At 37.6% G+C, this 20,678-nt stretch overlaps 1 protein-coding gene and 1 long non-coding RNA gene across 8 annotated transcripts in view; one reads left to right on the forward strand and one right to left on the reverse strand.

Moving 5' to 3' along the window:
- Window positions 1-4,709, reverse strand: part of LOC115459901 — a 114,811-nt gene extending 110,102 nt beyond the window's left edge. Inside the window, exon 1 of the long non-coding RNA XR_003940347.1 lies at window positions 4,383-4,709. This is a non-coding gene — a long non-coding RNA (uncharacterized LOC115459901). The remainder of the gene's footprint in view (window positions 1-4,382) is intronic.
- The window catches only part of NR2F2 (nuclear receptor subfamily 2 group F member 2), an 18,408-nt gene continuing 991 nt past the window's right edge, over window positions 3,262-20,678 (forward strand). The window contains exons 1-3 of one of the 7 annotated variants that reach the window (XM_030189727.1): window positions 3,262-3,820; window positions 10,625-11,152; window positions 13,527-15,089. In XM_030189727.1, the coding sequence (XP_030045587.1) occupies window positions 3,778-3,820; window positions 10,625-11,152; window positions 13,527-13,801 (846 nt within the window). In that variant the 5' untranslated portion in view covers window positions 3,262-3,777 and the 3' untranslated portion in view covers window positions 13,802-15,089. Of the gene's footprint in view, window positions 3,821-7,994; window positions 9,136-9,431; window positions 10,408-10,448; window positions 10,492-10,606; window positions 11,153-13,526; window positions 15,090-20,678 lie in introns of those variants that run through there. The other 6 variants (XM_030189725.1, XM_030189722.1, XM_030189723.1 and 3 more) reach the window with 6 other exon arrangements.

The following is a 20,678-nucleotide window of genomic DNA, read 5'->3' on the forward strand; positions in this document are numbered from 1 at the left end:
CCTGCTATCCTAAGTACCCTATTCACTCTTTATATAACATTAAGAATATGTCTCCCTCGTGTAACTTCCTTCCTTCCTTCCTTTCCACTCTGTCATTTCTACCACTCTTTCCCCTTCTGTGTCTGGCTCGAGCCATGTTGTCACACTGGTTCTGGTACAATGGTGCCTCCCTTTTTAATCTCTTGCTTTTTCTCCCGGTGTAACCAAATTCCGGGATCTCACGGCCTGTGTTCGTCACCACTGAGTCATCTAATCACTGGATATCGATTCCCCTAACTCTTTTCACGCGGCTGGAGGCACAACATCTTAAAACGCTCCAACCTAGCGTGTGCTCTTTGCTTTATCCACACTAATAAAATGATTTATCCTTCCTTCTCTGCTCTCCTCACGGGAGAAAATCATTCCGGTCGCCACTATTTGTGTGTGTGTGTGTGTGATCGGTAAATATTTGGTGTGGTGACTTCTTCAGCTTCTGGCTTGATCAATGCCCAGCCCATCAGGAGGGTGCTATTGTCCGAGAGGAGTCCTCCTGAGCGTAGTTAAATTAATGTGTTCCCACTTGTAGGCTCCGATTTGCCTTCAAATATAGCTTAGTCGACATCTGTAACTATACTTGTATCTAGATAGATGAATATAGACAATACTTTAAAAGCAAAACCTGTCAGTCTCTCTCTCTCTCTCTCTCTCTCTCTCTCTCTCTCTCTCAGGCATGAAATGAAATCATATTCGCAAGCCCTTCCCAATCCCCTCAAGTCTTCCTTTATATTTGGGATATGGGAAAAGCACTGTCACACTCTCCCAATATAAGAGTCATAATGGCGTGCCCAGCATCTCTCTCCTTCCTGAAACTTTTGGTTCTGTAAGAGGGGGAGAGAGAAAAAAAAATCTGTGCAGTAAAACATGTAAGTCACAGGAAGAATGTAAATGCGAGGAAATATCTCTCTCTGAGGACGGAATCAAGGTGGAAAATCTACACCGTTAAGCTCTGTTTTCTGATCCAGGTTGCTCTTTGTTCCACAGAATCACTTAATTCGTCGGTATCTCTATTCAGGTCGTTTAAAGAAAGTTGAAACAAGCTTAAGATATGAACTTAAAAAAAAAAACAACAACTCAGAAATATACCTGAATTACTTTATTATAACTGGTCTTCGTCACAGTACAAAATAATAATAATTAAAAAGAAAAAATCAAGCGCCAAATGGCTCCTTTGTAAACCTATAAAAGGTACTTTTCCCCCAAAATTGCTTGCTGACCTGCTAACGTGGACAACATACCTGTATACTAACTCCAGCATAATTGGCTTGTCTTAACTGTCCATATAAAACAATTTAATTAGGGTGCTTTTCTGCTCTTTTTTGGGGGGGAGGGGGACCTATCCGTACTGTTTATTGTATTTAGCTGCAATACAGGCAGAAAATGTTGCACAAGGTTTTTGGTTGAAAGAGCACCTATGTGTCCATTGAAAAGCGTTGATCCGAAAAGACAGAGAGGCCACCTAATGCCGACTTGAAGCGACCCTCTCTGTCCCTTTCACACCATTCACAAACCCCCCATTCCTTTTAAGACAAAGCCCAGAATCTGAAGCATTCTTCAGGAAAGAATCCGGCCTTGCCACCAAAGAACACTTTTTAAAGTTCCTTGGTACTGATCTTTCTTCTAATAGTACTACTTAAAAAAAAAAAAAAGCGACGTTTTATTACTGAACTTGTACGTTCGGTACAATTCAATCGCGATCGGTGGGTAATGATGGTTATTAGTTTTCAGTCTGGTTTCAATCTGGACATTCGCAGGCGTTTAATGTTAGGATAGGCTTCACCTTTGACCCAGGAGATCAGCGTTGCAGCTATCACTACAACTTGGGCCAAAGTTTAAAAACCCTTAGCTGGAGAACTCTGAACTATGGGTAAACCCAGAGAAGTGAAAAATATTCCTTGTTTTAAGATATTGAGGGAATCCCCAAATATCTTTCTTTCTTTCATTACATAATTACACAATGCGATTGTTTCTTGTTATTTATTTTGCATTTGTTTTTTAGTGACTTGCATTCTGATAGGAATTGCTTTCTAGTTTACTGTTTTTCAAGTCTAGTGCTCTAAAACTGGGAAAAACACAAAAAGAAAGCCTAAAGTATATATTGGCGTGACACTAGAAAGTTTATAATGATGCACGAAGAAATAAGCCAGCATAAAAACCTCAACATATACCACATGCTTGTACATCACTCCTTAATAATTACTACCCAACCGGTTTAGGATTTTGCAAAGCAATGCTCCTCTGGCAATACATAAAAAAAAAAAAAAAAACTAGTTTATCTCATTCAAGAGGGATGTCTCTACATACTATAGATACTGATTAGACTATAAACAATGGAAACTTTGTTGTACACCATAGTTATGGTATTAATGCATAGTTAAAAGATTTACACTTCTTCTGATCAATACAGTGAGTTATTTTCTTCAAAGTGTATAATTACAGTGACTTCATAGTTTTTCATTATTGTTTGAGGTGACAAGATCCATTTGTAATTTCCATTAGCCAGTAAATATGTAATTAACATTCAGTACTGTGTTTAACTTAATTCCTATTAAAGACAAAGACAGCAGAGGAATGTTCGTTCCATTTGTCAAGTTTGACATGCCTCTTACCATAACAGTTTCTTAAAATAAAAAGATCTACGTTTTCCGCCATTATTCTTTTCTTAAAAACGAAAAAAAAAAAAAAGAATCCATTAGTTAAAACTGTATTGAGCTGCCAAATGCAGTATAATTTATCCAAAATTGTACTAAATTGTTTTTCATTTATTAGGGTTGATTTTTATTTTATTTTTTTTGGGGGGGGGAGAGCTTGCAATGATAATTAGATTAGGTACTCAACAGCTTCCTAAAAATAAACGTGATTTCTCCATGCATAAAGTTAAAGGGTATATACTGTTTATGAAGGCAAAGGCATCAAGGGATTCCTGTTAAGAAAAGAACTGATTAGTCAAATAGGTTCTGGTAGGAAATACGATCTCCAAGCAATGAAATCCTTTTTCTTTCGCGGGAAGAAAAAAACTCTATCACTGAATCTTGATGTGCAGAACCCAGTCATTTTTCAAGATGATTGTTCTTAAAGCTGAATAATTTAGCCCAAGCTACTCAAAACTATTGTCAATGGTATACCTATATTTGTTCAAGGGTTTTTTTTTCTCCAATGCAGCCTCCAGTTGGTTCTGTCCTTATCTGTGAATGGTATAATTTCATACATCTGTCTCACAACTCATTAAGTTAAGGATTTTTTTTTTTTCAATTGGACGGGTGTTTTAAGTCCCGTCTTTCCCAGCCCCAAACTAGAAGGTGTAGCAAATACCCTCTTCCTTCTAAGGAATAGGATGAGACACAAGGATCACTCCAGGCGTCTCTTACCTTCGGTTTTGGGATTTTCTTAAAGGCGAGGCTCTCGTTCCTGAGCAGCTGTGCACAAGCTCTCAGAAAGCCCCAGTACATTTAAAGTTATATAGTGACAAGTTTTTTTTTTTTCAAAAGACTGAAAGCCAAATAATACATGGAAACCACTTCCCTTTAGACTCAAGATATTTTCTTTCACCTTTCCTCTTTTCCCTGAAGGCAAAAAGCCTACTTTTTTTTTTCTTCCCCCCATCAGTTTGCACAGTGGCTTAAATAAACAACGAAAGGAGAATTCTGTTTTCTTTACCAAAGATACATCTTTCAAGAGGCCAACAAAGCCCTTTATTGCACCTGCCACACTAAAAGGGGTATATTCCAGTTTAGAGAGAAGATGCAGGCGTTTTGGGACGCGGAACAAGGCAAATATGTTTTCGGTATGTGCGCTTATAATTATATCTTTTCCTCTCATCTCGTTTCCTAATTGTGCTTTTTTTTTTTCTCTCTGTGTGTGTGTGTGTCTTTCCGCCGTTGTCTCGCCAGATTCTTAAGGCATTTGCATATTTAAATGATTGTTTCTACCATCATCGAGACTCGATTGAAATACATCCATTACTACTCACTTCTGATAACACCATTTAACTATCCTTTAGCAAAACTGCGGTTCGAACCTACTGAAAATCCGTTCGCCGCTATTTGTTACGTGAATCGTTCGAACCTGGGGTGGGGGTGGGGGTGCGGGGGGGGGGGGGGAAGAGAGGAAAGAACCTGTTCAGAAGGACTATTTTTTTTTTCTTGCACCACGTTATTAATCTTTAGTAAGTGCAATAAATCAAAGTTTAACGTTAGATTGCAAAAGCTGCACTTTCTTTCTAAATGACAGTCTCGTTTGGGCTAAGTTGCTAGTCTGAATGCATGTCAGCAGAAAACAATGAGCCTGCCCCGTGCATTTAAACAAGTAGGTAGTGCGATAATAATAATAATAATAAGGATACTCACCGGGGGGATCGTCTGGCAGAAAGACTGCTTTCCCTTTTAAAATTACATCTGTATCTTTTTGCTCGTTGTGGACGACGCGTAGATCTTAGGGAGCAAACGACGCTCAGACGACGAAAAAAAGCACCCAGGCACCGTTACAATAACTGCAAAGCAGCACCTCAGTCGTTCATCGATAGCTCGAGGGGGGGTGGGGGGGGGAAACGAGTGTGTAAACTTTATAGTTCATTTTGCCAAAGCCCGAGCCAATTAATTGGAATCCTTAGGAATTAATCACGTTAAAATGTACAGAAGTTTCTTTCTTGCATGCATACGTGATCCAAAAGTCGTTCCCCTTTAAGAGCCTTCCCTTTTAAAGTTGAGTTTTAGGCAGAGAAGAGCCTTACACTAGGGGGCAGACAGATACTGTACTTGCTGCACTGGAACGGTTGTTTTTTTTTTTTTTCCCCTCACAGCATATGGTCTGATTTACCACTGTAAATTTTTCAGAGGACCCAACTCTGACGGCCCCTGGTGATTTTCAAAGTACCACAAGCCAGTGGTTAAAAATTGCATTGACTTGGAAGTTCAGAGACACACAATAGGAGCCACTTTCGCTATTCACGGTGCTTCAGTGTGGTGGAGGAGAAAAACACACACACACACACACACACATGTTATATTCAGGGACAAGAGGGATTCAATGAATTCATTTAGACGTAACTGGTTTCCTCTGAGATCCGAGTGAAACTAGGTGTTTGTCCGATGCTGTGCTCACTTTGCAATTTATAAAGAGTTAGGTGACCAATGTGAAACTTTCAACAGAAACAATACACTCCTTTCCATTGATCTGCACTTGCGCTGTTCCAGCACTGCTAAACAACATCTCACTTACCTTAATTAGAATACATTTTCGTCCTTTCATTTTTTTTAAGATGATTGTGCAGACCCCAGTGATTTTTTTTAATATAGTCTAATTTTGTAAAACAGTAATATTCACTCTTGGCGCCTAGTGTAATTCTCTGGCATGCATTAAAAAAATCTTTCTGATTTTTTTTTTAAATCTCTGTATATACCTCTTACTTCTACTTGCCCAGTGTCTACTTTCAAAAAACCCTTTTCGCTCTCTGCATTCTACTTTTAATTGTTACACAATCAAATAAGCAGCAGATCATACACTTACCCTTGAGAATATAATTCAAGTAAGGTTGATCTGTGGAAATACTTTATAGAATAAATATTGCCGTGTCCAAGAACAGACAATAAAGTACCATAACTATTCTTGGTTCTTCGTTTTCATATAATCCTTAATTTTCTAATGTTGTGTAGTAAGCTCGGTTGATGGACACCAAAATGTGATAATATATAATATGTGTGTGCTTGTGTGCATGTGTATATATGTATGTATGTATGTGTATGTATGTATGCATGTATATACACACACACACACATATATATATATATATATATATATATATATTCTCTCTCTCTCTCTCTCTCTCTCTCTCTCTCTATATATATATATATATAGTGTATATTATATATATATATACACACACACACATACACTAGAGAGAGAGAGAGAGAGATCTATCACATTACTTTAATCATTTTTTAATTGTGACTGTATGCAGGCTTTTGCTAACTTGCATTCATTTTATATGGGACGTGTATATTTTGCATATATAGGTTAAATTGATGAGAAATTCTGTTACTGCGTTTCAGTGTCATGCATGTATGACATAACAAAATCTTTTCATGTATAGGAATAGATACAATTTTCTCACAATGTAATCTACTTTGCTCCTATTATCAGTCTGCACTGTGCTTCATTAATATCCAGTATGGAGCTTTTATCATTTATGTATTAGGGCAAATATCATACAGTGAATTCCCCCCCCCCCCCCCAGCCCACACCTATTTCACATAACTATTTGGACTTATTGCTTCTCAGGTTTCTCACCATGCAGCAAACAATACTGACGGTTTTACATCTTCCAGGTAGCCTCGGTACCGACGCTTTGCACTAGTAAAACATGCAAATTCCGTGTTGAAAAAAAAAATATATATAAGGGAACAAAGTGCAATTTCAGGTTACTGTATACTTTCATGGCTAGTCTGTCAATCACTGTATGTGTATGGATGATTGCTCTAATATGGTGAATCGATCTGCTTTTATTATACTTTAATTCATCTTTAATCTATGTCTTTTCCTCTATTTTCATTGACTTCATCATTCTGAATCAATTTATACATTTGCGCCATATGATTGGGACTGTTTTTTCTTGAAATTTTCTTATTTTGCCATATATATGTATATAACGTTTGTGATTTTGATTTACAAGCACTAGAAGAACTCAAACATGCATTGCTCATTGCTCATATATTTCCGCCATGTTAACCATACATTATATCTGCGCTGTGCATTTAGTTTAAAGGGAACATATCAGCATAGGTGTATTCACTGTAGAGCCATTATTTATAATTTATGGTGTTCTTTTTCAGTTTAATATTATGTTTCTGCATTTTACAGAAACTTGGAGAAATTCTCAATATGCCCAGCTTATTAAATGATCCTCTATAGTGGTAGGTGCAACCATCCAGAGATGCCTGTATATATGTACCAGTACATCCATCTATCTTCTGTATGTTTGTGTGGCATGGATTATATGTTAGATTATTGTAAAGTCCAGAAGTACTTAAAAAAAAACACTGGCTTTATCTCCAACCTTCCCTTATAGTTCTAAAGAATACAAGCCACCAAAGGGAGTTTGGCAAGTATGTTTGCTCTGTAATATGACAGTGAGATCCTGGTACCTTATGACAGCTGTCAGGTCTGCTCATCTCAGCAAGTAAAACGGGATCAGCATACCTGAGAAACTTTAACCCCAGAAGGACAACACTGTACCTGGAGCAGGATAGTCAGCTCTACTGCTCTTAGATTTGTGAGTCATGTGTATAAAATACAAAGATCTGTTTGTCCGGATATGGAGCCTTTTTTTTTTTCCCGCCCCTGCCTTATCCTTCAGTCTCTTGTCCTTTTAGAACTGTATCTTGCAATAAAGTCCACCGGGCGCTTAATTCTAACTTTTCTAGCGCCGTCTGAAAGATATCTCGAATTCCTACAATTGTTTCCCCTCATTCAAAAAATGTCATAATCGTTGCACATCTGAGCCTCAGCATTCAAAGACAGGCGAGGGCTCGTGAGCTGCTCTGTAGAGCCGCACAGTTTTACAAAGCCAGATTTTTCACCAGAACTGCATGTGGAAGTTTTCCACGTTCTGTGTGCGCTTTCTAAGCGCGGTATGATTCCAAAAGTGGAGAACTGGTAGCAAATAATAATAGCAAAAAAAAAAACCTAAGAAAAAAAAGTCAGTTCTCCCCCCGGTTGGAGCACTACTGGTTGCAGTTTGCCTTGATTCCTCTCGCTTTAGGACCGGACGGCTCCCTTTCGCAGCCCTACCAATAGCTCAGGGCTCGCTGGCCAATAAGGTTGAAGGGGAGGGCTAGGAGCTTTGACCAGTCAAACACGGTCTGCTTCCTTATAAGGCAAAGCGTCGTCATGGTAACGTGTGCTAAGTTGCAGCAGTCGTGTCAAAGTTCACTATATAGAGAGCTCAGTGAGCTGATCGGAGAGAAACCACTCTGCCAGTCTGCTCCTACAAATCGCATTCACTTCCTAACCCCCCTTTTTAGCATATTTGATCACTTTGATTCTCTGTTCTTTTTTTTTTTTTTTTCCTTTTTTTTTTTTGTGTATTTTTTTTTTTTTGTTAACGTCGCATGAAGGATGTTCCATAGGTTGTGATCTCTTTTATTATTATCACTGCTGCCGGAGAGTTGACTCTTTTTCTATGTGGCTGAGGCAGGTCTAGATCTTCGCGAGCGAAAGGGGGGGGGGGAGAGAGAGAAGAAGAAGAGGCAAAAGAATTTCTCATCTGATGGTTGCCCCGGACTCCATAAAAAACTACAGGAGATCGTCTTCTTTTTTTTTTTTGCAGCCGAGGGGGGAAAAGTCCATCCCCCCCTCCCCTGTGTGTAATCTTTAACCTTTTATTCATTCTATTTTGATGGCTTTCCTGAATGGCTGCCTGTAAGCTGCCCTGGACCTGGCCCCCAGACACTCGCCTCTCCTTCAGCTCCTCTGATGCAGATCAGGTCTAAAAAGCTTTCCAGTTATTTTTCGACTTGTTGCCAGACAATTGGCTCTGCCTGTTCCTTTCTCTACTGTGTTTTTTTCCCCCCCTCTCTCTCTCACTACAAAACTGCTTAAACTGATCTGAAACAAGACAAAAAAATAAGGGGGAACAGGAAGTTTGGAAACGGTGTCCAATAGATATGGCAATGGTAGTTGGTGCGTGGCGAGACCCCCAGGACGATGTTCCAGGAACTCAGGGAACCCAGCCATCTCAAGTCCCTCCAGTGCAAGGACCACCAACCGGGGCCCCTCACGCACCGCAGACCCCAGGGGCAGGGGGCCCCCCTACCACTCCAGTACAAACGAACCCGTCCAGCCAGTCCAGCCAGCAGAATCAAGGGGAAAAACAGCAACAGCAGCAGCACATTGAATGTGTGGTTTGTGGGGACAAATCTAGTGGCAAACATTATGGCCAGTTCACCTGCGAGGGTTGCAAGAGTTTTTTCAAAAGAAGTGTAAGGAGGAACCTGAGTTACACTTGTCGTGCCAACAGGAACTGTCCTATAGACCAACACCACCGGAATCAGTGTCAATACTGTCGCCTCAAGAAATGCCTCAAAGTTGGCATGAGACGGGAAGGTATTGGGATTTCATTTGTTTTCCAGATTTCAGACACTTGCCTTTTGTGTTTATATATTATAGTAGCCCAGAGAGAGAGAGAGAACAAACTTTATCAATATACAGAGCAAAGGCTAGGAAGTCTGCATGCTATACTTAACCGTTCTCACCATGCGTTTATGTTATTTCTGAACTTTATTTGTCTTTGCTTTTACTGTGATTTCTCCCCCCCACCCCCCCCCCCCCCCCCCCCCCCACACTCTGTTTTTCATTCATACACAATCATGCCTAGCATACTGGCTAACAGTGAGGCGTTGTAAGATGTAGTTTCCTCACTTCATGTCCTTGTCATGCAGCTTTCTTTCTTTTTTTTTGTTTTGTTTTTGTTTTTGTTTTTTTTTTCTTCAGTTGCTTGAGAATGCCATTTTACATGGAAGCTACATTTCGGAGGTTCTAAACTCGACTAATTCTGTTTAGGCGTACAGTGCACAGAGACTAGAAATGCTTTGTTTTACACACGTGATTAATACGTCTGGCTATTCAAATGTAAACGCTTTACCTGATCCCACACGGAATTCAAATTTTATTTTATTTTATTTTTTAAATCATTATCTTTTTAACTTCACTTTAGGAATGAATGGCCCAGGGTGTCGGTTAGCTTAACTGCAAGTTGAGTCTTTGTGATATAAAATTAGAAGAGGAAACGTGAGCCTGTATTTTCCCCAGTGGTGCCCTGCCGGGCTTTTGCTCTCTGCCTCTGCTCAGCTATGTAGGTTAAGGGTTAGGAAACAGCCTTGTTCCCTTTGTGCTCATGGAAGAGTGACTAACCTTGTAATGCGCTGTTAAATACCAAATATATGTGGAATGCATTTTATCAGCTTCCTTCTTCTCTTCTCTTCTCTTCTCTCTCTCTCTCTCAGCCTCCCTTTCCCCGTGCATTCTTCCTTTTCTCTGTGTAAATCTGCTAACAAAACTGTAGGCCCCGATGCTAAGAGCTGCTGCTAAAAAAAACTGCTAATATTCTGATCTATTTTTTCTTATTTCTGCACGCACTTATTCAGTAGTCGATGAAAGCAGTCTGGGTCTAGTAGAATGCATTTTTGAAAGATAGGTTTTGGAAATCAATAAATAATATCAGATGTTTAAATATATAATGGAAATAATAGCCAAACGATACGTACAACATCTCCGAAGGGGTGGGTTATTAAATCTATGCATGCTTGGGAAGGCAGCAGATATTACTGCTCAAGGCTGCATTATGAAAGCAACTATCTAACCAGGTCTCAAGTGATGGTATTTATTATTATTATTATTATTATTATTTTGATCAGCAAAGAACAACAATTTCAAGCTTTGTTTTACATATGAAGGGAGGAGGTGAGGAAGAGGAGGCGCAGACCTTTATATATAGAAATTACTGCTAAAATCGCACAATCTGTATTTGATTTAAAAATAAATTTTTTTTAAGCAATTCAGATGTTAATTGCTGTAGTCTCTTTATTCACTGCAGCAGTCCAGAGGGGCAGAATGCCACCTACACAGCCTACTCACGGTCAGTTCGCCTTGACAAATGGGGACCCTCTGAACTGCCATTCCTACCTATCCGGATATATCTCCCTTCTCCTCCGAGCAGAACCCTACCCGACCTCCCGATTTGGCAGTCAGTGCATGCAACCCAACAACATAATGGGCATCGAGAACATTTGTGAACTGGCGGCCCGGATGCTCTTCAGTGCAGTGGAATGGGCCAGGAATATCCCCTTCTTCCCAGACCTCCAGATTACAGACCAGGTGGCACTCCTCAGGCTGACCTGGAGCGAGTTATTTGTGCTCAACGCTGCCCAGTGTTCAATGCCTCTCCACGTAGCCCCTCTCCTGGCAGCTGCCGGCCTCCACGCATCGCCCATGTCTGCTGACAGAGTGGTCGCCTTTATGGACCACATACGAATCTTCCAAGAGCAGGTGGAAAAACTGAAGGCATTGCACGTCGACTCGGCAGAGTATAGCTGCTTAAAGGCCATAGTACTCTTCACTTCAGGTAAGCTATATTTTTATATTCTCCGTGTTAATAGTTAAGTTGATAAACACAAGCTTTATTTAAAAAAAAAAAAAAGGTAATTTAAGTACGCCAAATGTCTTTTCTATCCCATATATGTATTACTTAAAATAGGTTCAACATTGCTCCCCCCCCCCCCCCCCCACACCCTTAGATATTATTTAAATAACTGCATGTTTTGGAGTATTCCTAAATAACATGGGAATCGTAGTGAGAGGCATACGTTTTAAGGAAGCAGCCAAAGAAATACCGTGCCTTAAGAAAAGACGTGTAATTAAGTTTTAGTAAATAAACACATTTCTTTTTCTGGCAGTATCTGAAAGCACTGTCCAGGATCCACTCAGAGTATATTCAAAATAGCTTTTCGTATTTCAGTAGAGCTGATGTTAACCCTACAGTTCTACCATGTGTTTACATGAGCCATCACCAAAAGCTAAACTTGAAATGGACGTATCAGTGAAGTCTGTTTTTTAAATTAATTCATCAGAGTGGGGTTGTTTTCCCCCAACAATCTCAAGTTTGCAACCAAGCTTAAAACTTTATCTCCATGCACAAATATTCCCCTGTACCTTTGACAACACACACACACACACACTTCTCAAAAGACAATGTATTCTATGTAATAGAAAATCAAATCTGGGGGAAAAATATGACTCTGTTTATATCTTCTGGAATCTAGTTTATGAGTCATTACACAATACTTGAAAGTATGGTGAAATTAATTAGGGTATTGTGCTTTAGCCTGTATAAGTAATATGACATAATTAACTCTTCAGGCTAAACTATTTCAAAACAAATTATATATTCTAATTGATACTTTCCATTAGGACAGCCTGCTTGTGCTAGTCCTGCATGTGGTAACTCATGGGGCAAACTTAGCATAGGTTATAAATTCGGACAAAAGTTCTAAAATTAGCCCCATGGTAAATATTTGACTGAAGGCTGAATCTGTAAAATAACTATTTGTATGATTTTTTTTAAATTGATATTAAAAAAAAAAATAGAAAAAAAAATGTAGTTTATTTGGAAGAAAAATCCAGTCCCTTCCTTGTTATGTTTAAGGGGGTCAGGAGAACACAGCCATTCTCTGGACTCTTTCCAAGGCTTAGGTCATGACCCAAACTTCCTTTTGTATATTATTGCCCCTAGTCTCTCTCTCTCTCTCTCTCTCTCTCTCTCTCTCTCTCTCTCTCTCTCTCTCTCTCTCTCTCTCTCTCAGGCACTCACACTCACCCACAAAATCTTGCTAGGCAGCTCCAGATATCAGCAGTAACAGTGTACACTTTTGTAAGTCTTCCTGTTAGCATTTAAATAAAAAATGAATTCTTATTTCCTTGACCTAATTATGCAACTGGAATTTCCCCTTGGCCTTCTATGTATGTTCCAGGTAGTTCATTCTCAGGATTTAGTTGTGAAATCATCAGAGTATTCTAGGAAGAAAAAGAAATCATGTGATACAACTCATATGAGTTCATGTATTAGTATTTAGAAAACTTGAGGCCTACTGGCTTTGAGCATTCAGTTTGCCTACTCATTAAGAATATGTTATCTGATGTTGAAAAAGCATAATTTCTGGACATTATGTTAAACTATCATTTTTTTTGGCAAATGTTCTATACATCCACCTTCAAAAGTACATGCCTGTTGTTTCTGTGACATGATAATAAACATATCTTAGTCCTTCTAGAACTGCCTAGTAAGTCACAGAGAGGTCAGGTCATAACCTAAACTCTAGCAGAGTCTCTGATTTAAACCAACTTATTGTATTTCTCTGGGTTTTTTTTTTTTTTTTTTTGCTATCAGGGAGGAAAAAAAAACCCTTAGAGACCCTATCAGGGGTTTTCTTCTTGTAGGGGCCCTGCTTTAAAAAAAAAAAAAATCAGTTCAAATGAACAGAGAGATCACAGTTTGCATGGCTGACTCTGAATAAGCCGGACTGACAAGATCAGTTTTAAAGGGCCACTTGTCAGTTTCAAACAGTAAAGGAAAACTCTCAGCTTGGAGCAGAACTGTTGCTGAATCCAGGACGCCATTATTATTGTCTGGTACTAATCTTTGTTCACCAAAGGAGACATTTTAGATTAATATTAACAGTGTGGGGGTTTTATTTTCTTCATGATGCAAAAAAAAAAAAAATACTTTCAAGTGTCTTCATGTTTCAGTAAGTGCCGAGAACTATGAACCTATGAGACCGTGCATTTGTATTTTAAACAAATTAGCAGTATACACAAGCTTAAGATTTTGGCAGCATGGTTCTCTAGGCTCCTATCAGTGTGTAGCCTTGTTTTATCAAATTAAACTTTTAAACTGATAATTTTATTCTTTTTTTTGTTTGTTTTTCAAACTTTTTTTCCAGATGCCTGTGGTCTTTCTGATGTAGCCCATGTGGAAAGTTTGCAGGAAAAATCTCAGTGCGCTTTGGAAGAATATGTTAGGAGCCAGTACCCCAATCAACCAACGCGATTTGGAAAGCTATTACTGCGCCTTCCCTCCCTTCGTACTGTGTCCTCCTCTGTCATAGAGCAATTGTTTTTCGTCCGTTTGGTAGGTAAAACCCCCATAGAAACCCTAATCAGGGATATGTTACTATCTGGCAGCAGTTTTAACTGGCCTTATATGTCAATTCAATAAAAAAACAAAACAAAACACACTTAAATAAGGAAGGCAAAGAAAACAGAGCAAGGATGGCAAAGGACGCTGGGGTCTGGTTGTTTAAAATTCCTCCTGCTAAGAAAGGATTTTAAAAGGTTGTTACAAGTTTACTTAAAGAAGCAAGAGGGAAGCATTTAATGGACTGTGAATTATAAAAAAAAAAAAAAAAAGACTGTCAAATAACTTTTACAGAAAACATTTAAAAAAAAACTCCTATGTCATTCAGAACAACTTGCTACTTTTCAGTTTGGTGTAAGAAAACACAACAAAAGAAGTTAATCCTTTTTTTTTTTGTAAACTTTTTAAAAAAAATCGCTAAAAGTGCATTTAAAGGAAATTTGGAGAAAAATAGCAAGAATGCAGAAAGTAAGTCTTTTTTTCCCAAATATTAATTGTCATGTGTCTATATATCTAGCTGTGTTTTCTTTTTGTTTTTGTTTTTTTGCAGTTTTATTTGTTTTTCTTTTCTTTCTTTTCTTTTTTTTTTTTTTTTTTTTTATATAAAAAGGCTTTACAAAGCTCCTGTTATATTTCCCACATTTTGCTGGTTCCAAATCAGTTTATTTTGTGGTTCTGTAATAACTGTTGATATAATATTGACTTCTTAAAGTTGTGTATCCTTAAAATATATGTTCTCCAAGAATTAAAACTGAACCTGCAACAGTATCATAGGAGAGAAATGGAACTCTAAATCGCACTTATAAGTGGTGAACCCCACCCCCACCCCTAAATTTAGTTGAAACTGTGAGAGCTATAATTCTTTCCCCAAGTGAACCACATAGGTCAGTTAACTGCCCCCAAAGTAGTATTGTTTTTTTTTTAATATTTAAAAAAAAATGTGGAATTCAATGGAGATAGAGTGATGTGTCCAGGACACGGCATGATTTTAATTAGGAAAATGAACTTTTGTAATTTGACTTGAATTCCGCATTCTTCTTGAATTGTTATGAAGCTCCTATACATGTTTGTATATTTGCAATTCTTTGTATTATAATAATTGTTAATATTTTCCCTTTTTTTAAAAAAGAAATACCATTGAAAATCAGCATGACAAATAACACTGTTGGCACTTATAGATAATGTGATTGAATCAGTATCTTAGAGTTTACAGTTTTGTGTTAAAACTGAAGGGTTTTTTTTTTTAAGTGCAACATTTCTGTATACTGTAAAGTTATAATAACTGAACTGTTTGGTCCAGTCTGTGTGTGTTATACTCCAAGGAAAATTGAAAGTATTCAGAAATTAAAATATTATTTGATATCTGAAACTTGTTTGGCTGTCACAAATGTCTTTTACCCAAGCTGAAATCACAGTTTGTAGGGTGCATGAGGCTTTTTGGTTTGTTTACTCGCCACAGATTGTCCAAGTCAGTAGTACTGTATTTATGTGCTTAATTTGGGGGAAAGGGGGAGGGGAGCCTAAATTCACCATTTATCTAAGGTTTAGGAAGAGCTATACTGGATAGTAAACCACTCCTCCACATTATTCCCCTTTTAATTAAAAATGGATTTTCTAGGGAAGGCGGCCCTTATATTTCTCACACTTAAGTGCCTGCATAGGGAAGGTATTATTATGACAGTATTAGCAATCTGGGGATCAGTATCTTATTTTAATGATTAGTAATAAAAAAATATATATATTTTATATGTTGCAGACATACATGCACAGATCATTAGAGCAAGCAGTACTGTAATAAAGGTCAGTTGTTTTCCATACATTTGGCTAAGAATGTGTGATTTCCAAACTATTCAATGGCTACCCATTTAACATTTTCGAAGTGAAGGGGTTAAACTGTGACTTAAGAACTGATAGAGGACCAGGTCATCAACATGTGTGCGTGTGTGTTTGCGTGTGTGTGTGCGTGCACACACACACACACGAACATACACACACATGAGCACAAACAGAGAGACACAATGCATATAATTTTTTTTTTTTAAAGAGCCTTTGCCCTTAAAAATGCTAAGAGAGCTTAACAGAATGAGCTGCCTTGTTTTTGTTTTGTTTTTGCAGTACTTTTGTCCCTTTTTGGGGCGGGTGGGGGTCTGCAGCAAATGCCTTGTGTATGGAAGCTTGCAATTTTCTTCTTGTCTGAGGCTTTTTCCTCTACCACAAGTTACACCATCTTGTGGTTTCACCAAAACAGAGATCATTTTGTGATGTCAATTCAACACTGATCTTCAGTTTGTTCCAGGAAACACATCTGGACCAGAAAATGATGTATGACTGTTATTAAAAAAAAAAAAAATAGTTTTACATCTGACTACACAGCTTCTTTATATAAATATATAAATAAGTAAATAAATGAGTACATAAATAAATAAATATATAAATATATATATATACTATTATTGCAGGGTATTGCTGACCTCTTGAGCTAGGTTTTTTTTTCTACTGCAAGTGATATGTGATATGTGTACTATAAGTAAAAAAAAAAAAAAAAACACAGGATCTCTGCTTGTCTGTTTTGTGTTAGCTTATTGTAAACAGCCATTTGTTGTAAATTGTTATCGGTATTAAATTATAATTTATGATTTTCAAATCAAAAGACATTTGATGTTTTCTTATGTTTCTGACTACATAACATTATGCTGAAGGTACTGTAGGAAGCACTGGTTTCCCACCCAGAACTGTAAGTGTGATATTTATATGATTATACAAAAACTAGGTAGAGCCCAGAGGAGGATTTGTTTAGAAACCTGAGTTAGATTTAAATTTATTACATTTAAAGAAAGTTTTTCTTTTCACGCTGGGTTGGAACAAAAGGTCCATAGAGCGATTGAAATGAACAAAAGGAAAGGGCCGAGGCTGAAAAGCTTGTTCTGTGTGAAATTGACGAGTTCTTTAAAAAGCCAGCTAAAACATGGCGACTCTTTCCCTTTAAGTGTCTATTTTGTTTTTCCTTGCGGTTTTTTTTTTTCTTATTAATCTGATCTTAGTTCGCTTTTTTTTTTGTTTGTTGTTGTTGTTTGTTTGTTCCCGTGCTTGGAATGTGAGGAAGCGGTCGAATGCGTTCAACAATAGTAAAGAAAGAAAGAAAGAAAGAAAAAAAAAAAAACCCCCGAAGTCGATCGTAGATTCGAACCAGTTTCAAACAATCTCCGAGGCTTGCTTCAGATGTTTAAGAATTAGGCTTCCTCTGCACGATTAGGAGAGTTTTATCTCTGAAGTAAAAGGAAAAAAAAAAAAAAAAGAAACCTAACCGCAGAACTCGTGTATTTGACATTTATTTATGATCTTGTAAAGAATAATCTGTGTACTTTATTTCAAATGCTGTTTATAGGATTGCTGTATGTTCTGGGCATCTAATTCTTGCATTAACAGAAATAAAGTGAGAGCTTCTTGTTGCTATTAGATTACACGAGTTATGTTTGTGTTAAGTGGCATTTTGGGGGTGTTTTGCCGTGGCAGATCAAGCGTGTGAAAGTATGCCTTTAAGCTTGCTTTTGACTTGGTGTCCTATTAGCTGAGCCAATATGGCGCCTTCTGAAGCAATGCTAGGCTGCTCTGCACAGCAAAGGCAGGGCTTAATAATAGAAAACACATTGGGCGCACACACACACACACACACATGCACTGAGACGCACAGACATATACAGACACACAAAAGCTAAAGACCAGTCCATCTGTAACCAGAAAACCGTCTCATAGAGATCTAAGCTGCAAGTAAGGCCCTTAATCATTCTGTAAATAAAAGAAGCAGCATTTTCCCAATGCACACTGAAAGCCAGTCCCTATACTGAGCAGTCGATTTATTTTTTCGCACAAGCAGCCCTCTTGGCGTGACTATTTCCACGAGGACAGAAAACATGCATATATGATCCCTTCTTTAGCAGTAACCTGACCGTGTTTTGTGTTTTATGCAGGTTGGTAGCAAGTAGCATTGCCCACACACGTCTGTTTAGCAAGGAGAACAATATTGATGATCAAAATTATTTAGGTGCTTGATTTGTGTAATTTGAATATGTACGGATATCCTGCGTCTGTATACATTTTAGGTGTATTCGTATAGATAGACGCGCATTATTCAATATAGTCTTTATAATACCGTCTGTTCAGCGTGTATCCCTCATTTACTTAAAAAGGCCTTTTATCTGGGTAATTATGTAACTGTTTTTTTTTTGTTGTCTTTTCTCTAAGAAAACAATCATAATATTTTACACTTAATAAACCTAAGCAAAGACTAAGCAAAAGATAGCAAGGCCAAGTAGCTTTTTAAACATTCAGACTAATTTTGCAGGACTGTGTGCTGCCCTGAGCTTTGAGTTGAGGAGAAGGAGGCTGGCGAATTGAGGGCCTGGTCAGGATTTATTGAAGTTGGGTTTAAAATGGCTTCAGATGATTTCCCCATTTTCTCAAATTTCAAAGGCTCCCTGCAGTGCCGCTGTCTAATTAATGGTGAAATTCAACTAAATCTAATTATGCTGTAATTTTAAAGCAGTTAGTCCAGGGCGCTGGTTTGTAATACGACCTCAGTATTTCAAAGTTTGGTTTAAACTTGACTTAAGGCAAAATATTGTTTTATATAGCAAGAAAAGTCATTTAATATGCCAAAATCAATCAGTAAATATACATATAGTTACGTAATTGCTTTGTAAAGCTTTCATTTAAAATGGGCATAATTCAGAAAAGATTTAGGTCAAGAACTATACAGAGGTGAAAACGTTGATATGTGCGGAATGGCTGTTGTCTTTGCAGCCCCCTTTTTCTCATTTTGTGTCTTTGTAGAGGGTCACTTTTAGGCTCCAGGCTTCAAGCTAAGGCTTTCACAGCTACTTGATCGGGGAGAGGCAGAGCGAGAAAGCAGTGCAGTTATAAATCTTATCTTTCTTCTGATAATACAGTTGTAATAGCTCACATCATATTCAAATTGAACTGTAAAAGTGTCCAATTTAATATGGTTATTGTGTCATGGAAAATGTATGGATCTCCATTGCATAAAGGCGAATTATGGTAGTCATTTCCAAGATAAGATTCTACTAAGATGTAAAATGAAGTAATCTGAACGATTCCGGTATCTCTGCAGATAACCTGAAGGCTGATACTTGGAAGGTTAGCAAAATAAAATTTAAACGAAAATAAGTGCTCAGAGAAGAACATGCCTGTAATTAGTTAAGCAAACACATCTGTTTTCCTAGTTTTGGGCTTAGTTAATTGTCAAAACAAAGTGCGGTTTTAGGTTACTTTTAACTGCGGAATACTGTTATTTCAGGAGAACCTTTCCCGCTCTTTCATTTGCAAATATGTTAATTTTATTGGGATTACCGATGGGAAATGAGATGGTGTATAACCTTTCCTAATATAAGACTTTAACAGTACCCCCCTTTGGAACAATATTTGTTTCATTTAACATCCTCGGAGAGGAGGGGGAAAAAATTGCGGAGCAAGTTAGCAGCAATTTGAATCAACCTTGCACAGGACTGATTTTACTTGACAGAGCGTGCGCTAAGGCTGAACTCTATAATTTACACTTCTGTTCCTTTATTAGGGCTTGGACAACGAACTAATGAGCTCTTCCCTAGCACAATGTCACTTGTATTTATTTTCTTCTTGAAACTTTTAGATAGCAAAGTAGTCTATAAAAACAGTTTAAAAGTTATTTTTTTTACAGCACGCTGATTGTTTTAATATTATCTGGAACAAACCAGCTCTGGCCAAGTGCTTTCATCGTAGGCAATAATGCTAGATACAGAATATGCAGGGGTTGACTTCTTGATGACAAGGGATGCTTTTACCAGTGTTGGACTGATGAAAAGCCGGTTTGTGTTTTGTGTTAAAATGCTCATTATAAGTTAGCTTGTATAGGAATAGGAAAATTCAAGAAATAACATGGAAGGTATAAGTCGAAATTTGATCTTTTTTTTTTCCAGATGAAAAGGGAAACCTAAAATAAAACCTGGAATCCTACTTGGAATGAGTAAATTAACAGAACACACGGTTTTAGATTATTGACTATATATGGCTGGTTCAAAACGGAGACAAACAATCTACCTATTAGAATTGTTCCCATAGATGTATTATGAAAAATAAATATATAAATCTGAAATGACATATATTATCCAGTGTCCGCCTAATTGCGCTTAGGTGAAATATTATTGTTAAGCTCTCACTTTTTTTTTTTTTTAAACGGGTCTATTTTGCTTAGGCCTGAGTTAAAATAGTTTACTTAAGTTTGCGTTGACTTCCGAAACCTTTCGCTTCAAAACCGGGACATATTTTCGAAATTTACTGCAGGCCTAATGAAGTGCATCTACTAAAGAGATTAAGACGTCATGGAAGGAAACAGAAATTGCATGAAAAAAAAATATCTAAAAATCGAAATAAGTCGCGATGAATTCTATAAATGGTTGTTTACTTTCAAAGTATAAATGTGCACTGCATAAAAATCTGAAAAAAAAAAACCTAGCAACTTTCCAAAAATAATCTTTCTTCCCTCTTTACTCCCTTTCTTCCTATTTTTGTCTCTTTCTTGCATTCTTCTTCCTTCCCTTCCAGTAAATTGGTGCTAACGTGTGTCTTTATGTTCTGTCTATAACTAGGATGTAATCAGGCGCCGCATGTCTCTCTCTAAAAGCATTTAATAAATGTCTATTAAAGCACTACAAATGTAAGATAAATTTAGTGGCGCTGCTGCCTCTCTGTACCCAAACGGTAATGATGGATTTATCAACAGGGATTCGCCTTCAGCACAGTGAGGGAGATTTACTCAACAAATACAAAGGAAAACCCCCCACCCAAATACAATTATTTGCACTGAAACTGCATTCTTTCTTGTGTCCTGTGTTATGACTCAACATTCAGTACTTTCATAATTTTTTTTCTTTCTTTTTTTTTTTTTTTTGCACTTTTGCTAATA

The sequence above is a fragment of the Microcaecilia unicolor genome, chromosome 1 (assembly GCF_901765095.1).
Source record: "Microcaecilia unicolor chromosome 1, aMicUni1.1, whole genome shotgun sequence".
Taxonomy (NCBI): domain Eukaryota; kingdom Metazoa; phylum Chordata; class Amphibia; order Gymnophiona; family Siphonopidae; genus Microcaecilia; species Microcaecilia unicolor.